Here is a 10457-nt window from a genome sequence, read left to right on the forward strand (position 1 = left end):
TGGAGTTGCTAAAAGAAAATGGCCATGCTAGAAGTTGCTCGCATTGTGGTAATTCATTATAATATTTCCTGTGAGAATATTTGAAACCTCATTAATCTCCAAAAGAGCCCTTGAGAAGAGAARGGAGGTTCCAACATATATAGAGGGGAATTTGTCCAAGTTTAGCCGATGTGGGACTCTAACACGCCCCCTCCAACAGAGTCTAGATGGGCACTTATTGTTCCAGAGTGTCGAGAGGGGACTAGACGGGTGAAAGGCGAGGCGATTGCCCTAGAGTATCGAGTCCCTAGAGTGGTAGACCTTGGCTCTAATACCATGTGAGAATATATGAAACCTCAGATTAATCTYCAAAAGAGCCCTTGAGGAGAGAAGGGAGGTTCCAACATATATAAAGGGGAATTTGTCCAAGTCTAGCCGATGTAGGACTCTTAACATTTCCTATTGTTTCTAATCCTCCACCATTCTATCAGCGAAAAAAGTTAAAAAAACGACACTCTACTAGGAAGAGACTTAAGCGTCCCTCAAGTTTGCCTCCTATATCCTCCACTATTTCATAACCAAACTAAGATTCCTACTTCCCAGCAAAAATATAAAAGCACATTTACATACATTGACGMCTTTAAATATTCTATGTCACATAATGTTTCCTCTACTCATCTCCTTCGAGTCACTATGTTTTTGTTTCAGCCATGGTTCATAGTCATATCCTTCGTCATGTTTTTGAGGCTCTAGCAAATCCCGAGTGAAGGAACACAACGCATGAGGAATGTTTGTCCTGAAAAAGAATGGTATCTAGGATCTTGTTGAGCTTTCCAAGCTGGGAAGCACATGATTGAATGCAAACGGGTTTTCCAAAAAGCTGGATCCTGATGCCTCTTTGGCATGTCTAAAGGGTCAGTTGGTTGGTAAAGGCTACAGCCAAATATATGGTAAGGACTTCGATGAAACATTATATCGTTCAACATTTCTAACAAATAAAGCACTTGCGTTTTAACCTAGSAGGCTAAACAAACAAATGGGTTTGCACACAAAATGAAAGCAAATGCAACCACCACATGTCATCGTTCAAAAACTTTTGGCTTTAGTGGTCAAGATTTACATTTTTGGGTCATTAATTGACAGGCATATTTTTCAACTATGTGATAGATAGGAATTACGATATAAAGGATAYTCTAATCAATGACTACAGAAACCAGTAGAAATGTTTGATTTGACAACGTCATTTGAATCTCATTCACTTATTTGAGGATAAATATGAGTTGAATCAATAGCATACCAACAATTGGGAACACTCCTAAGGTAGTGCCAAGAGCTGTAGAGAATGCCAACTGCTTAGGCTCTGCTCCCCTAAAACCGAAGTGGCATATTATAAACAAAAACAAGTTAGTATCAACAAACCATTGTTCATTAACAATATATAGTAAGTCAACATAATTTGCAAACATACTCCCTCATCGCTTGCAGTATGAGTCAATCCTATTAGCATCAAATAACCAATCTTTTGGAATGAGGAAATAACATAAAAAGCCAACAAACTTTGGCCTTATAATCCATTTTTAMGGATGAATTTCAATATGCAAAGAGTTAGACAAGGTACTACCATATTTACAATTTGCTTGACACTTCGATTCATAATTTCGGACAGCACCAGTCTAAAAAGCTATTGTGGCACCGCAAAGATTAGGTTATTTTTTGCTATCTAGGCACTACAGAAAAAAGTCCTCTTTAACMACAGTATACATATAAAACACAATGAAGTGATACAGAAAACCAACTAACTTCCATGTTGCAACCTTTTTCCCCATTGAAATTGAATTACTAAATACAAGAAWGAAGATTAAAAAATCCACAAATTTTGTGCCTTTTGCCCCTCAAATAACAGAGTTGTTACTTCTCCATTAAAAGTGCATATCTAGTCACCTGGAAAACGTTTTAAGCTTCAGGGATAAAGTTGAACACTTTAGCATAAAAAACTTATAATTTTTTGATGTTAAAAGTAAAAAATCATAATGTACAACTCGTTTTTARCTTCTACTTAATAATGGATTTGATTTTTATTTTGATTTGAGGTCAACTACCACTCACCTTCAATATATTAACGAACACTTTAAGGTTTATTAGTATTGTTTCTAGTTACACATCTTATGTTAAACATTTAAGAAACAATAATTGTTTATTGAACTTTTTTTCACGTAATACCGTGAGTGTGTTTTCACTTGTCGACAAGAATATTTAAACAACTTACAACTCACATCAAAGAGGATATCAGTTGTATTGTAGTAATTCATATATAGACCTCAGAACCGAACACAGTTTCCGGTCAATTTGTGGAAATGTGGGGTTACAATATTTTTAATGTTCTAAATTAACCCCTATTGTTGATATTTGGGAGTTTAGTTTACGAAAATGATAACTTCAACTGAATTGCAAAAATATATATATTTACTGTGTTGATATCGTMGAACATCGAATTAAATCTGAGCTAATTGAAGAATAATGGCACGACTTGATCCGACAAACAAAGATATCCTGGARCAGATTGCTTCAAACAGATCGAAGAGAACAAAAAAGCAAAAAGAAAGAGCATATAATAACCTGCTAAGGATTTCCACAGCAGGCTCAACGACCTTCTTTTTAAGCCAGGTACCTATTCCTTGTAATCCAGACCGTCTCAGCAGATCCGCCATTTTTTTAAAACAAAAACGCTTTATGCCAGCTTGTGTTGCTTTCAAGTTCTTATAATTGATCAATCAAAGATGTAAACAATTTTTTTCTTAATCAAACCCCCGGTTCTCAATCAAAGGACTGATTGACTAACAATTTGATTGCGAGGAAAGCGTTGAATTTGGATTCAGATTCAACGAAATTTCTGCCAAGAAGAAGAATCTGATAAACCTSTCTCGTAAATTAGTTCGAATATTTTCTCGATCCAGTTCGGTTTCGTGTTTTGGATTATCTAAGATGTTCTTGTTGTTGCGTCAAATATACATATCACAACTCATTGGGCCAGAATGTCCACCTGGCCCATATTACTAAGTTTCAATTTAGGCCCCTGTACTTGTGTCGGGTTGAAAAAGCCATCCCTCTTCGTTTTAATTTTAAAAAAGAGTAAATTACGTTTTTAGTCCCTGTGGTTTGTTAAAAATTTCTATTTTCGTCTTAATTACGATTTTCATCTCTATGGTATATAATTTATTATGTTTTTCGTACTTATGATTTAAAATTTATTGTTTTTTTCGTTTCTATAGTTTTATTTTAGACCTTCATACTTAAAGGTAATGTTTTGACCTTAGGAACGAAAATAAAAATAAATTACAAATCATAGGGATGAAAATCACAACTTCAAAACTACAAAAACAAAATCTGCAAACTTTAACAAACCATGGAGACAAATACGTAATTTACTCGTTAAAAATTGGTTCATACTTTATTCATGTTTTTATTTTATGCAACGCGTTTTTAAGACTTTCACTTGGTACGTAATTAAGACACGATATTTTAAAAGTTTAAAATTTATCTTCTACCTAATAACATGTAGATGTCTATAAAGTTTTCCAGACACACATCTTCGGTATTTTTATCTTAAAAAGATTGGAAAGTTTGTAATATTTTTTTAATGAAATGAATATATTATTACAAATTTCACAATCGTTCCAGAAAAAATTAACGACGTAGTTTTTTTTTCTTAGTTGATATTAAAAATAAAGTAYCATGACGTCTCAGGTTCAAATCCAAGGAGGAATAAAAATCCTCTTGTGGCCACAGAGGTTCAAATGTGGCGACTCCGGGCTATCTGTAAAGCAGGTGGTCACCCTAGGATTAGTCAGCTCGCATAGCGGGTTGGATATCCAAGTTAATCAAAAAAAAAAAAGACAAACAAAGAACTTGATGGCACATCAACGGAACCGAAGAACTTAGCATTTACAAATTGTCTATAATATCATATAAAACGTCAATGGTATGTTGTCTATAAAGTAATAACTAAAAATCATCACCGCATTGAGAGTTATGGTTTGTTGCAAATTTCAAACATGAAAACTTGTTCCGTAATCCGCATAGATTAATAACAAAYAATGGAGTGAGTTTCATGCCTATAAAAGAAATAAAACTTTATCTCGTTTGGTTTATAGGAATGGAATGGATTTGAGGAATTTGGATTTTAAATCTATTTCAATCTCATGTTTGGTTTGTTGGATTGTCCGGATTTGAAATCCTATGATTTAATTGAAATSCTACAAACATAGGATGTTGAAATCCTTAGAGGGTGCTTGGAATTTCGTAGGATTATACGAAATAAAGTTTTAAAAAATRTTAAAAACATTTGTTTTGTAATAATCAATTAATAAAAATGTAATCTAATTATTTTTATAAATAATAAAATCCAATTTCATTCCAAAAACACATCATTGRTTTCAAATTYGTTTCAATCCAAATCCCTRAAAAACAATCCTACAAACCAAACAKATATGTTTCAAAGCGTCTCAATCAAATGTAATTGAAGTATTTGATTTCTTTTTGGCTATCTTGGTATACAATATAAAAATATGAGTTAGATATTTGGAGTTTGGATGTAATTGGGGGATGGCATAAGGATGTGTTTGGTGTTTAGCATATTACAAAACAAAACATTACAGAACATAATAATTATTCAATGTTTGGTAAGATAGAATTAGACAAAACAAAACAAGTAAAATGGTCAATTTACTCGTTATGAGTTATTTATATATTTTTATTAATTTATGTAATTTATTAAAGTGTAATAAAATAATTTTTTCATGCCAAAATATATCATTAGAAAATTTTCGTCAAACAATTAAAATGACATCAAAATAAAAAGTTTATGTAGTTTCCAATATTTATATTATCCCTTTTCTAYATTATTTTATTATTATTAATATATAATAAATTACATAATTTAAAAATAATATAGAAACCGTATAAAAATAATATTTTGAGAATAGTAAAATGAAAGTTAAGAAAACATAAAATACGATAATAAAATGTAAAAATGAGACATATTTGATGTTTTAAAATAGAATTAAATTTTTATTTTGAGATTATATTGGTAAAATATAAGTCGGTTTCACACGGTTCCAAAGGGTAGGGGTGAAATAGACTTGTTCCACTTTGTTCTTATMTGTTCCACATAAAAGTCCTACCAAACGTGGAACATGGATTCCTGTTTTATTATGTCATATTCTGTATTGTCCAATGTATCAAACGCATCCTAAGAGATTAGCGTGTACTTGTAATAAAAAAAAAATTCACATTGTTGATTTTTTCTTTAGATGTCCGTGTTTCCAAAAAAAAGTACGAAATCAAAATATTTAGGTTCCCTTTTGTTTGTAAGATTTTGAAATAGAATTTCATTTTAATCTCATGTTTACTTTATAAGATTTTTATAGTTGAAATATGAAGATTTCATTGAAAGCCTACATAAGTAGGATTTGAAATCCCATGGAGGTGGTTTGTATTTCATGGGTTTTATTTATATGTAATAATGKTTTAACATATGTTAAAAACATTTGTTGTATATTAATTTAATTAGTTCTATAAGTATTTGTAATTTATTTTTATATTATCATTATGAAGAATGGAATTCAATTAAATTCAAAATCCTACAAATCAAACACACTAGAGATTCTAAATCCTTACACAAAATCCAAATCCATCAAATAAAAAACCCCTTAGTATATTTGATCATTTATTTACAATTTACAATTTATAATTACAGATAATTATAACTTTTATTTTGCTCAAACGTAAATTTTAGATTGTATTTTTTTTAATAAGTAACTGCATTAATTTCACGTTGGCGGTTTACAATAGACTTTTATATCGTGTTGCATAGTAATGGTACACAACTAGTTAGGTGAAAGACGTACTTGAATGTTTGAGATGTTACATCTTAGACATCAAATAAAGGTGTTAAAAGTAATTACCTAAAATAAGAACCAAAACGAATTACATTCCATTTTCATCCAAATTGCACGAATTTTGTTTCTCTTCAGAACTGCCAAAGGGATCGGGTATTCGTTAAACACAATGTTCGTTAAAAATATATTGTTGTTTTAGATTAGGTGTATAATATCACGAGCTAATGTTGTTTTTGCATTTATATAAATGCATCGCAATTTTTATTCTCTCATCTAGTTCTTAAAACTGCTTTATGGGATTACAATTATGTGATCGTACGACATTGAATTTTACTGTGTAGCCTTCTAATTAGAACACACGCACATTTATGATGTGGTCTTATACCCAGCCCACAAGGATGATGATATTTTGATAYCCATTCGAGTCAAATCATAACTTTAGACATGTAAAATGAAGACTTTGACATTTATATATGTAAATATGAAACTAACATGAAGATGTTTRATTAGCACGTAAAGGGGTTCGGTTAACATCGAGTCACTCTTATCACTACAGATCTGGATCATACCCTATTTTCTCTTGGTATTACCTTAATTCTTGCGGCATTGYGATACAAAAACATCTTCTCGTATTTTCCATAATATGTTCGTGTTATCGAATTAAACACCTTTACGTACAACATGCAACCTAAGACCTACATATATAACACATAACATGAACTTGCAAACATATTTTCACATATAACTTATAAATAGTTGTTACTGTCTATCTTCTTTTAAAGCAGGCTTAGATTACTAGTATTTTTCTTCTGTGACAACATTAAGCCGTATATATACCACTTAGTAATATTTTAGTATCCTTTGATCAAGTAGTCATATTTTATTTACACTACAATAAAATTGGTTTTATAAAATGTCTAAATTGTCTAAGCGTCTTAATAGAATATTTTATAAAACTTAGATTTATAGGACCAAACTATAAATTATCCTACCTAAAAGCGTTATAGTAGGTTTAACGAACATTTTTAGGTTTTTAAACAAAATTTTTAGAACATTCTTAAAATAAAGTATTCTATTGGCTATTTTGTAGAACACCTTTGAGAAATGCGTCATATAAACCTATCTTTTTATAGAACACTTGTTTTTATAAGATTTTTTTTTCAAATAGTGTGGTATAAAATAGTTGATGTGACGTTTTATTTTAAAAGCTACTTRAAAACTTGTTAAAACATTTAGAAACGTCCTCTGCGGGGTTGTTTGTTTACCTCTTAATAGTTCCATTAAGAGGCAACCTCTAAATCTTTAAGAGGTGAATCTTGTTTGACAAAAAAAAATCTGTCTCTTAATGGTTCCAAAACCCTCTGAATGATTTTGCATCATGAGTCTCCCTTAACCATTAAGTGCCCTAATTTTATTGTAAACAATTATATTTCATTTTGACTATATCATGARAGCYTCTTAATYATTCTGACCACTTWATMATTTTGCATCAAATCATTCAGCAAYTTCCAAACAGCCCCTAAACCTATTTTGACACTTTTAGATATGATTTTTTTGGTCTTATCCTATAAACTTATCTATAATCAATACTATATTATAAAGCATTTGACAAAAACTCTTAAAACTCACTTCTTATGCGTAAAGTACTGTTTATTAATGTATATTACTTAAAACTCAAGATTACAAGTAAATTGTGCGTAAGTACAACTTATTAAAGCACCATATCTAAATTCGTGTAACTAACTGCAGATACACATAATCAAATACAGGATAAACATTTCATTTTAAATATAAAAAAATCTAAAATATAATTAGGATAATTATTGAGTTTTAACATAATACTTAATTATTATCTTTATAAAATGTTATATTATTAAACCACAAATAAATTTTTTTCGTTATTAAACTTAAATTAAATTATAATAATAAATTAAATTAAAGAAATTACACGAAAATGAGAACCTTTAAATAGTTGATTTGATATTAACATTGATATTTTTTTTCAAATTTTTATGATATTTTCAAATTTATATTTTATTCAAAAATAAAATCATTATTGCTTTCTTAAAAACACATAAAATCGTATTATAACATTGACAGAGACAAATAATAAAATAGAGCATTAAAATCGAGATGTGTCTCGCTGTATTGCGCGAGTACTCTTCTAATATATTATAAAGTATTTGACAAAAACTCTTAAAAATCATTATTTATGCATGAAGTATTGTTTATTGATGCATATTACTTAAAAATTCAAGATTACAAGTAAATTATGCGTAAGTACAACTTATTAAAGCTTCATGTTTGAATTCGTGTAACTAATCTGCAGATAAACATAATCAAATAGAGAATAAATATCTCATTTTAAATATACAAAATCTAAAATATAATTAGGATAATCATTGACTTCCAACAAAATACTTGATTATTATCTTTATAAAAAAATATATTTTTAAACTAAAAATAAAAAAAGAATTAAAAAAATACATAAAAAATGAGAAATTTTAAATAGTTAGTTTGTAGTAATATTAATATTTTTTTTAATTTTTTATGATATCTTCATATTCATATATTATTCAAAAAATAAAAACATTATCGCTTTATTAAAACAACATAAAACCGTATTATAACATCGACTGAGACAAAAAAAAACGAAACATTAGAATCGAGATGTATCTCTCTGCATTGTGCTAGTACCCTTCTAGTGTTCTATAACATATTTTTTAAGACGCTTCTTAATTTTAGGCGTCCTATAAAATTAACTTATATTGTAGTGTTTTAATCATGTGTATCCAGGTCAACTTCCGCACACCTCAACTAATCTTTTGAGCCCCTTAAGATAACAATTGGAGTAATCTCCAATGAGTTTGAGGAGACTCGAATTGACGACTTATGCGTAAGACCGTTAGAGTCTAAAGCTTAGGGGCCGTTTACCAAATGCTTACTCGGGTAAGCGCTTACCAAGTCACATTACCTCACCAGATGAATATGACAAGGACCAARAATTTTACCCGGTAAGAGGAAGGCAAGGACCGAGAGTCTTATCTGGTAAGTGATGGCGACAACTTTTACCAAAATTAGCGCTTATTAAGAAGTTGTTACATATGATGTCGTTTAACCGGTTATAWTCTATGGTGACAGGTGGGATCGTTACTCCAGCCTTATCACTGTTTTAAAGGCTCGGAAGTGCGTACAGAAAGGATGTGTCAGTTTTCTTGCCTATGCCATTGATATAAAGAAAGAAAAGAAAAAAGATGAAGGATATTCCAGTTGTAAGGGAATTTCCAGAAGTATTTTCGGAAGACTTAACATATCTACCTCCGGATCGTTCGATGGAGTTTCAGATTGAGTTACAACCTGGGGCAGCGCCAGTTGCACGTACACCGTACAGGCTAGCTCCGTCTAAATTAAAGAAATTGATGTCGCAGCTGAGAGAATTGCTAGATAAAKGTTTTGTTCGACCAAGTACCTCTCCATGGGGTACGCCCGTATTGTTAGTGAAGAAAAATGATGGATCAATGAGAATGTGCATTGATTACCGGGAATTGAATAAATTAACAATAAAAAATAAGTATACTCTTCCAARAATTGATGATTTGTTTGATCAATTGGTTGGTGATACTTATTTTTCAAAGATTGATTTACGATCCGGTTATCATCAATTGAAGATTTGGAATGAAGATGTGTCGAAAACGACATTCTRTACACGTTATGGACATTATGAAAGCTTGGTTATGCCGTTTGGACTTACAAATGCACCTGCAGCCTTTATGGATATGATGAATAGGGTGTGTCGCCCATATYTTGACAAATTTGTGATTGTCTTCATTGATTATATTTTGATATACTCTYGATCAGAAGAAGAGCATGCTCACCATTTACGATTACTTCTGGAATACTGAAACAAGAAAAGTTGTATGCTAAAATGTCAAAATATGAGTTTTGGTTGCNTACACGTTATGGACATTATGAAAGCTTGGTTATGCCGTTTGGACTTACAAATGCACCTGCAGCCTTTATGGATATGATGAATAGGGTGTGTCGCCCATATYTTGACAAATTTGTGATTGTCTTCATTGATTATATTTTGATATACTCTYGATCAGAAGAAGAGCATGCTCACCATTTACGATTACTTCTGGAATACTGAAACAAGAAAAGTTGTATGCTAAAATGTCAAAATATGAGTTTTGGTTGCAAGAAGTTCAGTTTTTGGGTCATGTTATTTTGGAAGTGGGCATCAAAGTAGATTCTCTTAAGATTGAAGCCATTAAAATATGGGAAGCGCCAAATCCCCAACCGAAATCAGAAGTTTTCGTGGATTGGTTGGATATTATCGCAAGTTTGTACAAGACTTCTCTCGTATAGCCACTCCATTAACTAAATTGACAAAAAAGAATGTAAAGTATGAGTGGGAAGAAGCGCAAGCTCAGGCTTTTCAAATGTTAAAAGATAAGTTATGCAGTGCACCAATTCTATCTTTGCCAGATGGAATGGAAGATTTTCTGGTTTATAGTGACGCATCAAAGATGGGCTTGGGTTGTGTATTAATGCAACGTGGGAAGGTAATCGCTTATGCTT

At 31.0% G+C, this 10457-nt stretch overlaps 1 protein-coding gene across 1 annotated transcript in view; it reads right to left on the reverse strand.

Moving 5' to 3' along the window:
* LOC112514425 overlaps positions 1 to 2957 on the reverse strand; it is a 6098-nt gene extending 3141 nt beyond the window's left edge. The window contains exons 1-2 of the mRNA XM_025120895.1: positions 2596 to 2957; positions 1277 to 1347 (exon numbers count right to left, since the gene is read on the reverse strand). Coding sequence (XP_024976663.1) covers positions 1277 to 1347; positions 2596 to 2687 — 163 coding nt within the window. The 5' untranslated portion in view covers positions 2688 to 2957. The remainder of the gene's footprint in view (positions 1 to 1276; positions 1348 to 2595) is intronic.
* Positions 2958 to 10457: the final 7500 nt, after the last annotated feature.

This window comes from Cynara cardunculus (genome assembly GCF_001531365.2).
Source record: "Cynara cardunculus var. scolymus isolate 2C chromosome LG 6, CcrdV1, whole genome shotgun sequence".
Lineage (NCBI taxonomy): Eukaryota > Viridiplantae > Streptophyta > Magnoliopsida > Asterales > Asteraceae > Cynara > Cynara cardunculus.